At 45.6% G+C, this 20,606-nt stretch overlaps 1 protein-coding gene across 1 annotated transcript; it reads right to left on the bottom strand.

Annotated features, from left to right (window-relative positions):
* Positions 1-374: 374 nt before the first annotated feature.
* On the bottom strand, positions 375-15,038 carry LOC311230532 (cyclin-L1-like). Its single transcript, XM_084316836.1, has 10 exons — positions 14,729-15,038; positions 11,789-11,863; positions 11,534-11,643; positions 10,137-10,257; positions 9,865-9,929; positions 8,594-8,693; positions 7,436-7,694; positions 6,386-6,467; positions 6,167-6,232; positions 375-688 (listed from the first exon to the last, which is right to left on the bottom strand). Exons 1-10 carry the CDS (start codon positions 14,972-14,974, stop codon positions 514-516), a joined length of 1,299 nt encoding a protein of 432 aa, XP_084172962.1. The 5' UTR covers positions 14,975-15,038; the 3' UTR covers positions 375-513.
* Between the last annotated feature and the right edge of the window lie 5,568 nt (positions 15,039-20,606).

Here is a 20,606-nt window from a genome sequence, read left to right as displayed (position 1 = left end):
ACTTTTTATCTCGCACAGATTCCTACCAAACTGTATTTGATCATCAATATAATGCATTTAGGGCTATAAATCACGTTCTGAAGAAAGCTGCAGAAAACGATAAAAACACACTTATACTTTAGACCATATTTTAGTATGAATATGTGAATGAAAAAGTTTAACGTTGCTACACCCTGAACAATACATATAGGACATTGAATGGGCCATAATAATGGCAATGTAGCAATAGAATTTAAAAAGTTATAGCCCTGCAAAGAAGGGGAACTTCTCCATAGACAAATAGAGCTGGCGAGGGATGGTAAATTATGAATTTAACCCATGGCGATTAAAGTGTTAAACAAAAAAAATCACAGAAAGAAATCCAACGTCAAAAATAATTTAAAACATACTTTAATTACAAAATATTATCTTGAACCAGTTTGTAAAAAAAAAAAAAAAAAAATCAAAGTTAAAAAAAAAAAAAAGATTGGCTTGTGTCCATGATGTGGCGTTACATTTAATTTCTAGTGATGATCATCGCCTGCGCGAGTATTCATCTCTCCTTCCTCTTCCTCGATCTTTGTGACGTTCTCTTCGCTCCCGGTCTCGCTCTCTCTCTCGTTCCCTTTCCCGTTCCCTGTGACTGCCATGTTTTTTCCGATGTACAGGAGAGACCGAGCGCGAGGGAGTGGAGACACTGCGACTGCGTCTGAAGATGGAACACAGATGTCAGTCAGCACAGAGTATAAATGATCCATTAGCTAATTAGTTAAACATCAAGACTATGCAACTTGTTACATGTCCACATCAGTTCTGAATCAGTTCACAGTTCACTAGTTCTCTGTATCAGTATGGACCAGTATCTGATCCATTAGTTTTACAGTACTGTACAGACATGCCATTAGTTTGGAGTCACTGGACAATAATTGATATAATATTTTTTTCTCCATTACCAAGATCTAACATGCTTCTATGTAGCTAAAAATGCTTAAAAAATCAAGTCGATTTGCTTTGATTTCTGAAATGTTTGACATGGCTCTTGGTATTTTAGTATTGGGGGAATTCTTGGACGAACTGTTTAACCTGGTTTTGGCTGAATATCTGATACCAGTATCGGTATATCACCAAGTGATAAAAGCTAGAGGGGGTAGTTCCTATCTACAGTGCAATCAATGTGTTCTCACAACTCCTGTGCCATTAGAGGCAAATTCAGGAAAGGCCAGGGCTCGAAATTGCGACCGAATTGGTCGCATATGCGACCGGAATTGTATCTGTGCGACTTCAAAATATAATTGGGAGCATTCGTGCGAGTGCAAATAATTGTTCTGGTGCGACCATATTGCGATACTCTTATTTTGAAAAACCCGTGGAGAGTCGTATTCGCTCGGCTCACAGCACAGCAGTAGCGTCTGGAACGCGGACATTGCAACAGAGCAAGGCTAGTGTGCCTATTTTGCGACCCAAAACAAGTCCCCGCTGTTTTATTCCGCAATGGGTCAAATGCATCGAACATGCTTTGCAATCCTTGCCATTCCTTTATGCCCACGTCGCGTTAAAGACCGAAATCAACGTTACGTTAGCGTAAGCTAACACCAAGCTAACTCTGATCAGAGCCATAGAACAGGAGAGTGGGGACTGGGAAGGGGGCAGGCATTCTGTGTGTGTGTGTGTGTGTAGGGAACAAACTTAACTTTTTGACTTACCAGCCATTTGGCTGGTAGATTTTTAAAAGTACCAGCCAGGCAGATTTTTTACTAGCCAAAAATTATAAATAGCTTTTTAGTATATCGCCATGTGTTATTATTACATATAATACTCTCATATGCTATTTTCAATTAATATCATAAACAACATAAGGAATATTAGCATAATTTTGAGTGGACTGAAGGAATGAGTCAGCGTTAATAGTTTTAAATGCAAATAATTTATTGAAACATAGAAGTGGGGTCGGGACACACACACACACACACTGTGTTTCAACTCACCACCCCGCATCATATTGTAGTCTGTCTTCAAACTTCCACTCCTCTCGAAACTTTTTAATATATTTGAATATCAACATTATCTGTCCATCCTCAGTAATCCTCAGTTTACTATAATATATTCCTGTCCTGAGTCCTGACTAGTGACTCCGTCGTCTTTCCAAACGCACGCACACACACAGGGAAGGGGAGAGTGCCCCCCCCCCCCCCATTTCCCTTTCCTCAGTGCTGTTCACTGTGGCTCTGCCTCGTCTGATCATCAGGATTAGCTTGTTAGCTTACGTTAACGTTGTAGTGATTGGTACATAAACGTTCATTTCGGGCGATGTGGGCATAAAGGAATGGCGACGGTGCAAAGCATGTAGCTGCATTGGACTCGTGAGAAGAAAAAAAACATCACAGACTTATTTCGCGTCTGTAGGCGCACTGCTGTGTTAACGCTGCTGTGTTGACGCTGCTGCTCTGTTTTCAAGAAAGTGAAACGGAGTGGGCGGATATCATATGACTCGCGGAGTTGCTAGAGGGTTTTTCAAAATAAGAGTATCATATGAACCTGAACGTTGCTAGCTGCCGGAGCCCAGATATTATGACTGGAGCTGCGCTTGGGGCGGCAATGAGACACGCACAGGATTTTCAAAATAAGAGTATCAATATGAACTACACGCCAGCTGGCGGGCAGACTATTATTTTTAGCCGCCAGTAAATGTACGGAGGACAAATAATGTTGATATTTAAACATAAAAAATACAATACATAATAAATGTATTCATGATCATCATGCAACATAAAACAAATGCAATAACGGTTTGGGAGAGGAAGGGGTTTTAGGTTGCGTGTTGTGAGTTCCAAAAAAATTTACTTAAAAACTCAATATATCAAAACGTGGCACTTTACAGTGAACAGGAGGTCTATTTGTATTAAGAACAATCGATTGTTTTTCATTTAAATGTCTGAAAGAGCTCAAAAATTTAAATGTCAAATGATATTTCCGTTGCCTTTTTTGAGTTGATCTAAATGTTACGGATTGTGTTAAATGGTCATATAATATCGTCTCATATCGATCGCAGGCACCTGAATCAAATCGTATCGTGGCGACTTTGTGATATCGGCAAATATCACAACGTTGTCCAAAGAATCGATATCGTATCGTGATGAAACTGGTGATTCCCACCCCTAACTAGGTCTACACTATGTGACTATACTATAGTTTAAAGGGGAGATGAAGCATTGAACAATATGAGCCTAGTTTGTTTGTTGTGTACCTTGGGTAAGACAGGGTCCTATAATCAAATGTGAAATCCTGCTTATTTGTCTGAAAACTCAAATGTAATTTCCCTGTTTTTGCCATGGGCGGCGCCATTTTATATGGTGACGTCACAGTGTTGGTTTGGTCTGGCTCCTGGTTTACACTGCTGGTTAGCTGCCTAGTAAACATGGAGTGTCTTGAAGGTCAGTCAGTAAATGCAACATTGCCTACCAAACAACGGGACCGCGGTGGTTCTTTTTGTATTGCTCCTGGCTGTTCAAACTAATTTTACCGTGTGAAAGAGAGAGGAAAGTTGGTTCATTTCCACAAACTACCAGTGAAAAAAACAGTGTTGTTGGCACGTTGGCTGGCTGCACTCAAGCGGCACAATCAGCCTGTTGGACAGGGAATGAAAATCTGCAGCGAACACTTCATTGCCTCGGATTATGTTGTTGATGGTGGGAGGTTTGTCCAGAAGACCACTAATCAGCTGAAGCCCGATGTGGTTCCCTCGGTGTTCGACAGACAGACCGGCCCAGGAAGTTCAACCAGCGTCGCGGAGCATTTAGCATACTGGCTACCTAGCTACGGTTCAACCAGCGTCGCGGACATTTAGCATATTGGCTACCTAGGTACGGTTCAACCAGCGTCGCGGAGCATTTAGCATACTGGCTACCTAGCCGGGATTCAAAGCCAACTAACCCAGCTCGCTAAATGCTGCATGTAGCTAGTTAGCTGAACCGTAGCTAGGTAGCCAGCTCGCTAAATGCTGCATTAGGCTAGTTAGCTGAACCGTAGCTAGGTAGCCAGTATGCTAAATGCTCCGCGACGCTGGTTGAACCGTAGCTAGGTAGCCAGTATGCTAAATGCTCCGCGACGCTGGTTGAACCGTAGCTAGGTAGCCAGTATGCTAAATGCTCCGCGACGCTGGTTGAACAGTAGCTAGGTAGCCAGCACGCTAAATGTTCCGCGACGCTGGTTGAACCGTAGCTAGGTAGCCAGCACGCTAAATGTTCCGCGACGCTGGTTGAAACGTAGCTAGGTAGCCAGTATGCTAAATGCTCCGCGACGCTGGTTGAACCGTAGCTAGGTAGCCAGTATGCTAAATGCTCCGCGACGCTGGTTGAACTGCCTGGGCCGGTCTGTCTGTCGAAGACCGAGGGAACCGCATCAGGCTTCAGCTGATTAGTGGTCTTCTGGACAAACCTCCCACCATCAACAACATAATCCGAGGCAATGAAGTGTTCGCTGCAGATCTTCATTCCCTGTCCAACAATTCCCTGTCCAACAGGCTGACGCGCCGCTTTAGTGCAGCCAGCCAACGTGCCAACAACACTGTTTTTTTCACTGGTAGTTTGTGGAAATGAACCAACTTTCCTCTCTTTCACACGGTAAAATTTGTTTGAACAGCCAGGAGCAATACAAAAAGACCACCGCGGTCCCGTTGTTTGGTAGGCAACGTTGGATTTACTGACTGACCTTCAAGACACTCCATGTTTACTAGGCAGCTAACCAGCAGTGTAAACCAGGAGCCAGACCAAACCAACACCGTGACGTCAGCAACAAAATGGCGGCGCACATGTTCATAAATGCTACATAGGGGCGCCCTCGTGGTGCATACCATAGTGCCTCGCGCACCTACGCGGCCGACCCGGGTTCAATCCCAGCTCCCGTCGTTATTTGTCGCATGTCCTCCCCACCTCTCCTCCTGTTCGCCCTCTCCTCTATCGGTCCTGCATGACCAATAAAGCTGTAAAAATGCTAAAAAATAATAATAATAAAAATTAAATGCTACATAAATCGTTTTTTCTTAGAAACGCCTTATTTTTATAACGTGATTTTTTCTGTGGTTTATCTAAATACTAATTTGATGCTATGACTATGTTTATATCGCTATGCTTCATCTCCCCTTTAAGGCTACTTTGACTGTTTTTTCTTATCCACTTTTTCTCACATTTTTCTATATTTTCTCCCATCCCAATTTCGTATCATCCAATTCAACCCTCCCCTGTCACGAACACTGTTTCTTGCCTCCCACAAGCCGGCTGCAATGTGGACTAAGTCATACACAGCACAAGTCCCCTCCGGTACCTGAGGTAACAGCAGTCGCATCTTTTCACCTGCGCAGCTCGATCTCTCAGCGGCGAGGAGTAACGCGTGGGAGGCTCACGCTGCCCCCGACACTTCCTGATTCTACTGCGCAGGCGCACCAACCGACCTGTAGGAGTCGCTGTCCACAACGCCCGATCCCCACCCATCAGTTTCCCACCCCCTAATACGGCCAATGTGTATTAGTATGAACGACCAGCTAAACTGAAAGCAATGTGGAGCGCTGGGCTCGAACAGGCGAGCCCAGCATCTCTGCATTCGTGGCGAGCGCCTTGCCCACTACGCCACGTAGCCACCCAGGCTACTTTGACTGTTTTACTGCATTACAGTACTGTTATAGTCGTTTTTTATCATTAAAAAAATATATATATTACATATATATTGTTGGTGCTCCTTACATTTTGGTGGGTGCTCCTAAATCTTTGCTGGTGCTCCCCAACTACCAAGTAAAATTTTTAATTTCGAGCCCTGAAAGGCCCTGTTTTCTACCCAGAAGACAACACTGCTTCTTCCTTGTTGAGATTGAATGGTGGTTGGAACACTGAACTTTACACATTACTGCCACTTAGTGGAAAGAGTGATGATGGGGGTCAGTAAACTCATTACAGAATAAATCGGTAGCGTCTAGGTGAGAGGCGGATTATCTGTGGACCAGTTAGTTAACAGTCAATTTCCACTACGCATGTGGTAGAAGATCGTCTGACTCTAACGACGTCGTGCGGCGAGGAACTGGACACTTCGGAAGTGCACATTCCATCCATCTCTATGCTACATGTTGGTATGGCACATCTCTGTGGCACATCTCTGTGGTACATCCCTAGGTAGACAAGGCATCAGTTGTTCACCCTACCTGCGTTTTTGAGGGCTGATGGAACGAGTCTCTCTTCTTTCAGCACTGCGACTCACTTTGGTCTTCCTGAAACAGTGGAATGGAAGAAATTCAGAGGAGCAAGTGAATGATCATCACAATGACAGGAATAATAACATTGAAGTCAAGCAACAGAAATCCGATTTCAGTAACTAATTATGACTAACGCAGAGGGAAAGAACTCAAAGAAGTAAGACGTACCCGTCTCCATTAGCGAGTTTCCGGCAGACATTTTTGAGGGCGACTTGAGACAGGGACAAATCTTGACTGACAGCAGGGGATTCTAACGAGAGGGAGTGGAAAAGAAAGACTTTAGCTATAAGGCCCATTGACCATATTCACACTTGGTCATGCTCAGGTTGGAAACAGCGTGGAAAGAAATCCCAACCTAAGCATAACATGAGAGCAAAATGGCCACCGTGTGAATATGGTCAATGACCATTTAAAGGGATAGTCCACAAATGTTTTATTTTTTTTATCCACTTTTTTTCTCCTTATTTTCTATTTTTCTCCTATCCCAATTTCGCCTCGCCAATTCTCCCTTCAATTCTCCCCTCCCCTGTCTCGAACGTTGCTAGAGTATGCCTCCCACTGGTCGGCTGCAGTGAGGACCAAGCCTTGCATCACGTGTCCCCTCCGGTACACGAGGAGGCAGCTGTCGCATCTTTTCACCTGAACAGCGCGATCTCTCAGTGGCGAGGAGTAACGCGCAGGAGGCTCACGCTGCCCCCGATACTTCCCGATTCTGCTGTACAGGCGCACCAACCGACCTGTAGGAGTCGCTGTCCACAACGTCCAATCCCCACCCACCGGCTTTCCCACCCTCTAACACTGCCAATTGTGTTAGTATGAACGACCGGCCAAGCCGGTAGCAACGCCGAGAGCTGGGCTCGATACCAGCATCTCCTGCGTTAGTGGCGAGCGCCTTGCCCACTGTGCACTCAGCCACCCTAGTCCACACATTTCTGAGTTGCCACAAACTGAGCTATTTTAGTTCACACAAAAGCACTCGTTTAAGTTTGGAGTGTTTGTTAGCATCACATTATTCATGAAAATGGAAGTCACCAGGGGAGTACGAGGCATTCTAAGTTATATTTCATGCCTATTGCCCCCCATTGACTTCTACTAGCCATGCTTAGCGAATGCTAAAATGTTCTACTCCCCCAGTCTCATAAAAACCAAAACACTGGTGTACAGACCAGTAAAATAAGACAAAGTTTGTGTTGCCTGTAAAATAAGACAAAGTGTTACCTGTTTTGGACACAGGAGAGAAGTTTGAGGGAGGGTCTAGGGTCGGGGTTCCTACAGCAAGCAGTGCCCCCTCTCCTAGTTTGGCTTTGGCAGCAGTGGCGTCTAGAGCTTTGCGACACTGGTCCACCTGCTTTAGTAAACTGGAGAAGGAAGGCGCGAGCAGGGAGTAGAGCCTCAGAATCCTCCTAGACATGTCCTTCAGGTCCTCCTCTGAAGCCCCAAACACCAGGAACCAGGGGGGCTGATCAGGCAGAGGGATCTGCAGGAGCAAACGAAAGTCATCATTCAAAAAGCGTATGTTGGCGAAACTGAGACATACGGACAACAGTGATGCCATGGCCACCTCACTACAACTGATGTACAGTTTCATACAACAGTATGCTATGTCAGGGCGGCTGATTGGCGCAGTATAAAGCAAATAAAGGCGCTCGCCACTAACGCAGGAGACGCTGGGTTCGAGCCCAGCTCTCGGCGTTGCTACCGGCTGGCCGGTCGTTCATACTAACACAATTGGCAAGTGTTAGAGGGTGGGAAAGCCGGTGGGTGGGGATTGGACGTTGTGGACAGCGACTCCTACAGGTCGGTTTGGTGACGCCGGTGCGGCGGAAGCAGGAAGTGACCGGGGCAGCGTGAACCTCCCACGCGTTACTCTAGCTGCTGCGGTGAAAAGATGCGACAGGCTGCCTCCTCGTGTACCGGAGGGGACACGTGATGCAAGGCTTCTGTCCTCACTACAACCGACCAGTGGGAGGCATAGTCTAGCAACGTTCAAGACAGGGGAGGGAAGAATTGGATAATACGAAAATTGGGATGGGAGAAAAATAGAAAATGGGGAGAAAAAGTGGATACAAATAAAAAATAAAAAACAGTATGCTATGTCTGTGTTTAACTGGCCACTACTGGAATGTCATTTTAGGTACACTGTACCAGTTCCACAGGTAGATAATTGATGCTCATTTCCTCGTGCGGGCAGATATCAAGATGCTCTTTGTGCGCTGGTCATTGACAACAGGCATGCTACATAGCTTTCACAGTAGCTTTGATCACAAAGCCATTGTCAGTAGTTTTTCCATTTGAAAATGACCCCATTATCATATGGCCCCCAAGGCTGTGGAACCCTGAACTAATCATCTGTAGCAGCATACAGATTATACTGACCTGTAGTGCTTTGGCTGACAGATAGATACAAGCACAGGCCACCGTCTCCGCACTGAACCTCAGGAACACATCTGTCCTCAAACTGTCATTCATGTAGTTCCTATTCAACAGAAATAAACACAGATGTGCAATCAATAGGAACAGTGTAATCACTTAGTACTATCTAAATGTAACGGAGGTACCGCAGTATATCCACAGTCACGGGTACAAGTAGTGACGTGGCTGTGGATGGTAAGCGGTACTGCAAGTAAACTCACTCCCCAGAGGCATCCAGACCCGGAAGCAAGAAGTGAATTCACTTCTTGCTTAGTGGTCTGTGATGCCGCCCGCGATGCGGGCGTCCGGGTTTCAACTCCCACTCAGGGCGATCCCTTAACAGGGGTCGAATCGACTAAACACAACGCAGACAAGATCACACCGGCTACATGTGGTGCCGTGACCCGGATGCCCTGGGTGGAGTGAGTTTAGGGGGGTGAGTGTAACGGAGGTACCGCAGTATATCCACAGTCACGGGTACAAGTAGTGACGTGGCTGTGGATGGTAAGCGGTACTGCAAGTAAACTCACTCCCCAGAGGCATCCAGACCCGGAAGCAAGAAGTGAATTCACTTCCAAGTTCAAGTTCAAGTTTCTTTATTAGTTGACATGCAAAGATACAGAATACCTTCACATGGAATGCTTTTTTCTGTTATGCTCCTATGAGGATCATAGGACGCTTGGATCATACACATACAGCTCATTACAGTAATATTCCACAATTATTACATTTTAGATAGTAATAATGGTACAGAGCCTTGAGACAAACATATGCATATTCACCACCGCAAACAGACTGGCAGCCGTCATAGGCAGCGCCATTTACGGAAGGAGGGGGGAGTGGGTTGGGGTTGTTACAGGGCTGTAGGGGGGGGGGAGTGGGAGTGGGAGGGGGGGGAAGGTGGGGGGGGGAGTGCACAAGCCAAGTCCTGGGTGGGGGAGGTCTGTGATGCCGCCCGCGACGCGGGCGTCCGGGGTTCAACTCCCACTCAGGGCGATCCCTTAACAGGGGTCGAATCGACTAAACACAACGCAGACAAGATCACACCGGCTACATAAACCCATACCCATAATGCAATACACCCAGTGTTTCTAATTAATTTACTTAACAGAGTAGTTGTGTGTATCAGATATACGTAAGTGGAATAGGACTGATCAAACATGCAAAATGTAAACCACAAACATGGCATTACAATATTAGATATTATAAATAATAAGAGCCTGGTCATAACTTACCAAGCCATCTGGACTAGTTTTGTGTCCTTCTCACACTCCAGCACCTGAAGGTACATGACGATTATCTGTGGACCAGTTAGAAATTAGTTAATGTGTAGAGAAATGTGGCAAGACTTTAGACTATTATAACAAGCATGTCTCACCACCACTGCACACCATATATCAACATCTGTTATATACATTTTATGACACAGTGGATGACTTCAAAATACACCAAATGAGAGTGTTGTGTACAGACAGAGGCAAGGGTAAATAACGTGGCTCATGCTTGCCTTGTGGGGGTGTTTGACATGCACACAGAAGCCAAGCTCCTTCAGAACTCGCCTCTCTGCTTTGATCACTTGAGCCTTCATAGTGATGTATGCAGCGTCTAGTGGCATGGGGGCCGGAGTCCTACGGACACAAAAAAAAAATACAATGGTAAAGGTATCTGCAAACCAAAAGTGGAAGCTGCCAACATCCTTTTGCCTCCTACCCTGGTGGCAAGAAGCAAGGAGCTGCTGCAGCAAGAGGCAATGTTTTTAGGGCTGCTCGATTATGGCAAAAATCACAATCACGATTATTTTAATTGATATTGAAATCATGATTATTCAACATGATTACTCATTGATTTGAGAAGATCATATGATGTCATCATATGTTTTACCTTTCTTCTCGACCAAAGGATCCCTTCTTCTACAAGTTACCAAAGATGTTTAACAATAACTGGCACGGAGTGCACAGATGTGAAGGAAGGGTGTGCTGCATTTACAATACAAGACAAAATGAGAGCAAAACAGCATGTGGCACAATAATCGTTTCGTCTCAATTCTCTGGTTTTCATGATCGTGGGAAGACAAAATCGTAACTGAAATTGAAACTCGGTTAATCGCACAGCCCTAAAGGTTTCAACATGGTCAACTTTAGCGGCAGACGGCAGAACTGTGCGCACCCCCCATGAGATGGCAGCCGCCTGGCTCCCATCTTCCACGGCCGCTAAGGTGGGAGAGTTGCCATGGTTTGTACAGTGAAAATAACAGATTGTTGCCTTCTGTAAGCAGTGGCCTTAAGGGTGGTACTGTATGAGACTGAGAGACACATGAGACAGAACAAACAGATGCAAGGAATCAAGTGAAGAATAAGTGAGGACTACTTGCTGTCCAAAAACAACACCCAGGGCGGGATCCACAAAGAATGGATTGCACGGTGCTAATTGCACCCTTACTTACAATTCATTATGAATTGAAAATGGGGCACCCGCGCAGGTGATTGATTGATTGAAAATGTTAACAGATTGCAGAATGGGTACAATACTGATTTACTGACTTAATCCTCTTTACCCCGTTGGGGGGCATAGGGCGTCCACCAGAGCTCTCCATCTCACTCTCTTCTGGGTACAATACAGTACGGCTCAATACACACAATTGTTAAGGGGATGCAGACCAGAGAAAGACTTTCGTCTTGTTTACATCAGGGTCCCCCATTTTCAATTCAATTGTAAGTAAGGGTGCAATTAGGACCGTGCAATCCATTCTTTGTGGATCCGGCCCTCAATTTTTGATCCCGAAGGATCTTCATCAGGGAGTATCTGCGTGATGAGATTAACACCATTTTGGAGTACTTGAACAGTAAGCAGACTAGTTTGTTTTTGTCCTGGACCTCAAACGTGCTTGTTTAATAGACTACTTACTTTCTCCCTTTGGTGTGTTTGAGATGGTGGAACACATTGAGCACATCCCGTACCCTACGAGGCTCCTCCTCTATCTTTGAGGCCAAGTGTAGACATGCCATGGCAACCACCTGGAAAATAAAGTGTATATGTGATGTGACACATCACAACACATCGCAAAATCAGAGCAAACAGGGATACTGAAGTGGATGAATCAAACTATACAGACTTGAGTTGTCAATATTTGTTTGAGCTGGACATGGAAATACTTGTCACCTCTGCACAGTGGCGAACAAACGACTTGCAGTAGTAGAACCTCTGGAAAAGGATTTGACCTGTGGCCATGGCTACCTGGAAGAATAGAATCAATAATCAATCAATAATGCCTATAATAAACATTGAGGCAAATCATGTATAAAGCACTTTCAGATAAATATTTTAAATGTTACAAACTGGTTTACAATAAAAAATACAAAACAATGTACAAATTTAAGCGAGGGTCTGTTAACACTTTGGCTGCCATGGGTTAAATTCATTATCAACCGTAGGTTGCCGGCTCTATTTGTCTATAGAGAAAGTCCCCTTCTTTGCAGGGCTATAACTTTTTAAATTCTATTGCTACATTGCCATTATTAGGGCCCATTCAAAGTCCTATATGTATTGTTCATTGTGTAGCAACGTTAAACTTTTTCATTCACATATTCATAGTAAAGTATGGTCTAATGTATAAGTATGTTTTCATCTCTTTCTGCAGCTTTCTCCAGAACGTGATCTATAGCCCCAAATACATTATATTGATGATGCAATACAGTTTTATGGCAATCAGCGCGATATAAAAAATTCCAACTAGACGTACTTCTAGAAGTTACTACACGTCATCTGATGTTGACCGGATGGGCTAGGGGGCGTTTATAATTCCGTGGGCAGCGTTATACCAATCATCTAATGTGGGTCAAATGTTGATAATAGCAGTTAGTATCGAAGACGGTAATTTTACACGCTAAAACTCACCCCAGTCTCCGCGCGCCGTTGGGCGATCATCGTAGAGTAGAAATTTTACCATTATGGGATGTCGATTTACCCGGTCCATCTCCAGCTTGTATAATGGTATATACGTCCAAATCATGTTGTTTATCGAGTTATTGGCAATCGATCGCTATGTAGTGTGTCGAGATCGAGTCCCGGGACCTCATAGCGAGTGCCCGGAAGTAATACGGCTAGGCCTGCCACGATAACACATTTTGCTGGGCGATTAATTGCCCCCGAAAATATCGCGATAAGCGATATTATTGCGACCGGTTAGAGAATTTTTTTTTGAGAAATTTATTTCCCAAAACTTTTATTTTGAAGCCCACCGCTCCGTCTTTTCCGGTGTTTTAGACTTTTATTTTGAAGCCCACCGACCGGAGCGGAAGTATTGTTGTTATTATCCTAGCAGCATCTATGAGCGGCCAACTTGTCTCGTCCGGTTGTGTTTTTGAGCTAATGATAAAACAAATGTTGAGATTGTTGGTGAGCAACTAACTTTAGGTTAGTTTTAACGTTAGCTACTAACGTTAGATGCAGCTACTACAGGCAATCAACGATGAGGAGGAAGCGTCAAAGCCGTATAGAATAGAATAGCCCTGTGGTGCGTAGGCACGGGAGCGCAACTCGATTACCATTAATTCATGTTTAACTTGTCCCCGTGTCCAGTCCTTTGACTAGTCCCACCCGTTCATTGTAAACAATGATGCATGTAATTGTATTAACGTTATTCTGTGTTGTAGCTATGCTATACGTTGTATTTCGTTTGTTAGCTATTTAGCTAATGTTGTTGGCATTGAATGAGCATCAACACTAGATCTTTAATCTTTATTTAGCAGTCCAGTTTCTCCGGGCAGTAGCGAGTAACTACTTGGGTCTAAAAATAGCTAACGTTACACTACAAAGAACGCTATTTGGTTAAAAGGAGCAACACTATTGAGAAATGTAGTTAAGCTATATGTGGCGTTGCTAGTGCCCCACGGAGCTCCCGTGCTGTGCTCTGTAGTAAGGCCAGCGGCCCCCCACACGGAGTGACTGACGAGGGGTACTGGTTCCGCCTCATTAAAACAAACACGCAAATAGCAATTAATCGCGCCCGTCAAAATCATTGCATTAATTTTAATTATCGCGGCAATTAATCGATTTATTGCTTATCGTGGCAGGCCTAAATACGGCCGACCAGCACAACCTCTACGGCACTTCCTGTTAAGCGATTGCGCCGATCGGCCACCAGATGGCGCTCCTGAACCGCCAGAGAGCTCAGTGGGTCCTCCTGGTGGATCTCAGGCCAGCGGAGGGGAAATATGAATCCGATCCCAGATTTTTGAAATATTGATATTAAAGACGATGTAAAGCGTCTTCGGCAACTTGAGCATGGCCGGGAATGACGTGTTTAGGCGTTTTCCGGCACCCAAAGTGTTAAATATTGTAGACTGCAGAGAAAGTTGTTATTTTTCTGTGACTATTGTAGGCTTATTAATTCAGTGCGTAGGCTTATTAATTCAGTGCAGGTCTTAGAACCTTAACAGTTCCTAGTAGTGAAAGTACAATAAAGCGCTTCTTACACAGATCAGTGTATTATAATTAGAGCATCTGTTTGGGATGAAAGACGGTACCCACTACCCAGAGTAGCCTAACTTATTTTGACCCGAGGACCACAATGGCTGCAGGTGTAATTCATCAGCCACTTTTGTCATCTTACCAGCCATATAGGAAAGTAATGTTGGTAGTGGACAAACTTATCAGCCACAGCCAATAGTTACCTGCATTTGGCGCGTATTAATTTATCACCCTGGTAATAACAAACGCCAGTGCAATACTTGGGCCTGTAACCCATTTTCTTAGCCAAAAAAAGAAAAAAACACGAATTAATCCCACTCAGAAAACGATGTATTTGGACAGTAACTTCTTGCTAACCAACTTGTTTGATCAGGGGATCTTCACTACCCCGCAAACTTAAGTTAGCCAAATTAGCTACACTTGTAACGTTACTAGCAAATGGTCTAGACAAAACGTTAGCTATCGAACATTACATTGGTTGTTCTGACTAATATCATTGTGAGGCCAGGACGGGGTCATGGTTGTAGATAAATCCTTCGCATGGTGAGGAAAATGTGGCATTTAAAGAGAGCAGTTAGCCTAGCATAGCCTAGCCTAGCTTAGCCTAGCCTGGCCTAGCTAGTAACCAACCTGCGGTAGTCTCAGCAGGATCCCGGCGGCCTGGATCATCTCGCAGCCCCGCATTCTCAGCTGCTCCTCCGTGTCCGCCGACAGCCCGTGTTCAGCGGACGGACTTTTTAGCAATCGCTCCGGTGGTAATTGGCAGTAATCTATAGTCAACCAAACCTCGGAATATAATTTATCCCCAATCAGAATACCTTCACCGGGAAACCTCAAAGCCCCTGCCGCCATGGTAATCTCTATTTTAGGTTGCATTTCCACGCGAGACGGGAGCTACCCGGCCCGGCAGGAGACTCTCCTTCTCGGAGACAAGAGCGGTGCCGCCTCGTGGTGGAGCATGTCACTGCCCTGCCGAAAATAAATAATAATAATAACTTACCCGCAAGGGGAAATTGTGAAAGTGTGGGTGATGCATGTGCACCGCCGGCCAACGGGAGAGTCCGTTTTCCACAGCAAAACGGTAGGCAAGGCACGGCACGGCACGGCACCTTGGTTGAGAAATGCAGGCTTCAATCTATGTTAATTGTTTAATGTTTAGTCTATCTCAGTACTGTTCAGTACTGTTTCAAGATGCACAATGAGATCTTCTGAGAGAATTGTTGAATAATAGATACACAAATGTTCTAGAATGTTTGATTATCATACTGTGACATCACAAATGTTCTAGAATGTTTGATTATGACATCATACTGTGACATCACAAATGTTCTAGAATGTTATATTATGACATCATACTGTTTTGATTGATTGATTGATTGATTGATTGATTGATTGATTGATTGATTTTTTTTTATTGATATTTTCCCCCCTCCATTTTGCAGACCAGAGAAAGACTTTCGTCTTGTTTACATCAGGGTCCCCCATTTTCAATTCATCATAACATATGACACACACGACATACAGATAGACAGTACTGCTACCTATACATTTATGACATACCAGATTTGCAAATACAGTACTGTTTGTGATACAAAAAGGTAGGGGGTGGGTGGGGGACACTGTACACTGTACATTGGAATATTGACAAAGCCATTAGTAATTTACTGTACATTGGAGGGGGTTGGGTTAGGACATTTGCAGGCCGGGGCCAGTTTCGAATTGCAGTCTCCCATAGGTGTTCTTTGAGAGTGTTTTTGAAAGTGGGTAGTAGTGATTCACATTCCTTTACAGCTTTGGGTAGGGCGTTCCACATTGATGTGGCATAATTGCGAAACGTGTTTAGTCCCTTGTTTGAGCCGAACTGTGACATCACAACGATAGGGTGACCAGGTGTCCCCCTTTTGGTTGTACTGTCCCACCTGTAGAATGAACGAGAGGTAGACAGGTGGACGTAGATGGGTATTTAATACAAGTATCTTACAGGGACGATACGATACAGTCTAGTGCTATATGCTGCTAACCTGACCGGTGTTTACTTCCTGAGTGACGTCAGAGTAGTACGGGGGCCGTCACGTCTCAAGCTTGTGTATCAGACTAGCACAATGCTCTACAATCTACATCCTTCCTCTTAAGTTGTGCTCTAATGTAAATACTAACAATGCTCTACAGGCTAGTAGGCTATAACAAATTACGCCATGAAGTGATTACTATTAATATCTAGCATGTGGCTATTTGAACAAACCACAGGTTAACTGTACTTCAAGTGGTAATACACAACAGGTGTATAGTATGAACATCATTACTCCTTTTTTTTTTCTTTTTTCTAACAGTCCTTGCAGGGAACAAAATTAACTTTTTGACTTACCAGCCATTTGGCTGGTAGATTTTAAAAACTACCAGCCAGGCAGATTTTTTACCAGCCAAAAATTAAAAATAGCTTTTTAGTATATCGCCATGTGTTATTATTACTATATAATACTCTCATATGCTATTTTCAATTAATATCATAAACAACATAAGGAATATTAGCATAATTTTTAGTGGACTGAAGGAATGAGTCAGCGTTAATAGTTTTAAATGCAAATAATTGATTGAAACATAGAAGTGGGGTCGGACACACACACACTGTTTCAACTCACCACCCCCGCATCATATTGTAGTCTAGTCTGTCTTCAAACTTCCACTCCTCTCGAAACCTTTTTATATTTGAATATCAACATTATCTGTGCATCCTCAGTAATCCTCAGTTTACTACAATATACTCCTCTCCTGAGTCCTGACTAGTGACTTCATCGTCTTTCCAAACGCACGCACACACACAGAGAAAGGGAGAGTGCCCCCCCCCCATTTCCCTTTCCCCAGTCGACACTGTCTGCTGTTCTCTATGGCTCTGCCGCTGATCAGGATTAGCTTGTTAGCTTACGCTAACATAACGTTCATTTCGGGCGATGTGGGCATAAAGGAATGGCGACGATGCAATACATGTTAGATGCATTTGACCCGTTGTGAGAAGAAGAAAAAACCACAGACTTATTTCGGCTCGCAAAATAGGCGCACTGCTGTGTAGCTCTGCTCTCAGGGAACAAACTTAACTTTTTGACTTACCAGCCATTTGGCTGGTAGATTTAAAAAACTACCAGCCAGGCAGATTTTTTACCAGCCATTGGCGGTTGGCTGGTACTTATTTTGTTCCCCGAGTCCTTGTGACAAACACTACATATATCTGCTGTTTGGCCTGCATACGCGGCCTGCCCGTGAGATGTACGGAGACTGAGTGTGCGGGTTAGTCTTTTGAACAGTCTCTTGTATCTGGGCGTGTTGTTGAGCGTCTGCCTTCTCGGTGACAGGTTGACTGTTGCCTTCGGGTTGGCCAGTCGGAGGTTGGAGAGTGATATCGGGGTCGCAGGGGTCGCTGAGGTCACCCTGTGGCGGTTCCGGTTCCGAGACGGGAAGAAGGTGTCTCCGATTCCTTCTGTACTCTCCTCCTTCTGACTCCACGACGTAGGACCTTGGTTCCTTACAGATGCTCTTGATTGTGCCCATCCGGTCGAATCCACGTGGAGTCTGTAACCTCACTACATGTCCCTGGGCCAGTGGCTGGAGGGGCCTGCTTGATCTGTCATAGCACGACTTCTGAATGTTGCGTTTCTTCTCGAGCTGTGCTTTGATCATCTTGTTGTCCTTCGCCTTAGGAACCAGTAGTGTCTTGCAGATGGGTAGGGTGGTACGTGTCTGTCTTGACATGAGCCGCTCAGCCGGTGACCCAAGTGACTGGTCACGTGGAACGTTACGGAGGTTGAGCAGATTTAGGAAGACGTCTGTTCCGTCCCGTCTGGACCTCTCCATGAGTTGCTTTGTGCTGCGCACAGCTCTCTCTGCTAGTCCATTCGCCTGCGGGAACTCTGGGATACTGGTCACATGGTCGAAGTCCCAGGCCGAGGCGAACTCCTTGAAGCGCTGGCTTGTGTACTGGGCCCCGTTGTCCGATATTACTTTGTGTGGGGCTCCATGCACAGCGAAGTGTCTTTTCAGTTTTGTTATCACTGTGTTGGATGTGATGTCACGCAGCAGGTCCACCTCGAACCAACCTGAGTATGAGTCGACCAGCACTAGGTGGTGACGTCCATTCCACTCGAAGATGTCGGTCGCCACGGTTGACCACGGTAAATCTGGAATGGGATGCAGCTTGAGTGGCTCCCTTTGTTGGTGTTGTTTTGTGCTGTTGCAGACGTGGCATGATGCCGTTTTCTCCTCGATATCCTTCGCCATGGCAGGCCAAAACACAATGTCCCTCGCCCTGTGCTTGGTCGACTCTGTGCCAGGGTGGCCTCTGTGCAGGATTGTGATGTAGTCCATTTGCAGTGATTTGGGAATGACGGCTCTTGAGCCCTTCATGATGACGCCATCGTCGATTGTGAGCTCATCTCTGAATGCAAAGTATTGGCGAGCCCCTGCCGGCAGCGTCGACTCCCTCGCAGGCCATCCGTGGTTGATGATGTTGCATATTTTCTGCAGGGTTGGGTCCCTTTCTGTGTGTTCCTTGAGCTCGTTCAGATGTGATGAGGAAATGTGTCTCACTGCCATGACCTCAAAGTCTGTCTTTTCACCACTAAGCCGGTCTGTGGTTTGTCTGGGAGCATGTGACAACGTGTCCGCGAGATACATGTCCTTCCCCTTCTTGTACCTCAGCTCAAAATCGTACCTTTGGAGTCTAAGCATCATACGTTGCAGTCTGGCTGGAGCCGTGTGTAGGGGCTTTGACAGGATGGTGACCAGCGGTTGATGATCTGTTTCGATTAGGATGTGCTTTCCGCATACGTAGTCATTAAACTTGGAGCACGCGAACACTACTGCGAGAAGCTCCTTCTCGATCTGTGCGTATCGCCTCTCCGTCTCCGTCAAGGTGCGGGATGCATAAGCGACTGGGACACCGTCCTGTAGACACGCCGTGCCTAGGCCATACTGGGAAGCGTCGCACGTGAGTGTGACTGTGACAGGCTTGCGGACGTCGTAGTACATCAGCGTGGGTGGGTTTGAGAGACACTGTTTCAGCGCATCAAATGCGTCTTGGTGCTGCTTGTACCAACACCATTCCGTGTCATGGTGCGTTAGGTGTCGCAAGGGGGCTGAGATTTCACTGAAGTTTGGGACAAACCTGGCCAAGTAGTTTACCATGCCGAGGAATCGCTGCAGAGCCGTTACATCTTCTGGTGCAGGCAGCTCGCTGATCGCTTGCGTCTTTGATGGGTCTGGCTTAAGACCCTGACTTGTGAACAGGTGTCCAACGTAGCCAACTTCTTTCAGTCTGAACCTGCATTTCTTGGAGTTGAGCCGTAAGTTGACTTCACATGCTCTGTCGAGGACTTTCTTGAGATTTTCATTATGCTCTTTCTCGCTGCTTCCTCCAACGATAATGTCATCGACTATCACTGCACAGGGGTATCCTGCGAAGATTTGCTCCATTGTGTGTTGGAAGACTTCACTGGCGCTGCTTATGCCAAAGGGCATTCTGAGGAAACGGAATCGTCCGAATGGCGAGCTGAATGTGGTCAGTAGCGATGATTTGTGATCCAGCGGTATTTGCCAAAAAGAGTTCTTGGCGTCCAGTGTTGAGAACACGGTTGAGTTTGGCATGTGCGCTGCTACTTCCTCCACAGTGCGCATTGGGTGATGTGGGCGTTTGAGCGCCTTGTTTAGGTCTCGTGGATCAATGCAGAGGCGTATGTCGTCTGAGTTCTTCTTGTGGGTTGCTACCATTGAAGATACCCACTCAGTGGGTTCTGAGACTGGTGTTATGATGCCTGTGCTTGCCATTCTGTCCAGTTCCATCTTAACCTTCTCTCGCATAGCGACTGGGATCCGGCGTGCTGGCCTGACGACAGGCGTGGCCTCTCGGTCGATTTTCATGGAGTAGGTGTAGGGGAGCCTACCCACCTCATCCTTGAAGAGGTCTGAATATTCCGAGAACATCTTGTGTGAAAAGTTTTCCTCGTCTGTCAGATGTAGCTGGTGTATCTCCTTACTGAGTGTGACCAGTCCCATGCTAAGGCTGTCTTGTAAACCCAGCAGCGTCTGGACGTCTTGTTGCACCACGTGGAACTGTAGGGAGTGGGACTTATCTGTTATGTAGCATGCTAGGGTTGCTGTCCCCAATGTGTGTATTTCATTTCCTCCGTAGGCAACCAGCCTCGCTGTCCTGGAGCGATCCACTCTCTCTTTGTATTTCACTTGGTTGAACGTTTTGCGAGATATCACGTTGCACTTGGCTCCGGTGTCCACTTTGAGCTCGACGGGGATTCCGTGGACCTGGACTGGCAGAATATTTCACTCTTTTGTGTCGCTGGTGATCCCACAGTATTGACTGTGTTTGTCACTACTGTGACTCCATCACAGTAGAACGAATCGTCGCTGTCGCCTGACGATATTGTTCTGTCAATCTGGTTCACAGCGTGCTTTTTTCTGTATTGGTGCTGTGGATTGTCTCTGTGACTCCCTGGAGTGGATTTGC

This window comes from Notolepis coatsorum (assembly GCF_963971535.1).
Source record: "Notolepis coatsorum genome assembly, chromosome: 6".
NCBI classification, from domain to species: domain Eukaryota; kingdom Metazoa; phylum Chordata; class Actinopteri; order Aulopiformes; family Paralepididae; genus Notolepis; species Notolepis coatsorum.
The sequence above is the reverse complement of the archived record's forward strand: the minus strand, read 5'-3'. Positions and strand labels throughout refer to the sequence as shown.

Excerpts from the sequence above, each read along its gene's own strand:
- LOC311230532 (XM_084316836.1), bottom strand. The coding sequence starts at position 14,974 with ATGCAACCTAAAATAGAGATTACCATGGCGGCAGGGGCTTTGAGGTTT. Across the intron at positions 8,694-9,864 it reads AAACTAGTCCAGATGGCTTG|GAACTACATGAATGACAGTT; the intron begins GTAAGTTATGAC and ends TCTGTTGAATAG. Across the intron at positions 6,468-7,435 it reads CTCTCCTGTGTCCAAAACAG|AATCCCCTGCTGTCAGTCAA; the intron begins GTAACACTTTGT and ends CCCTCTCGTTAG.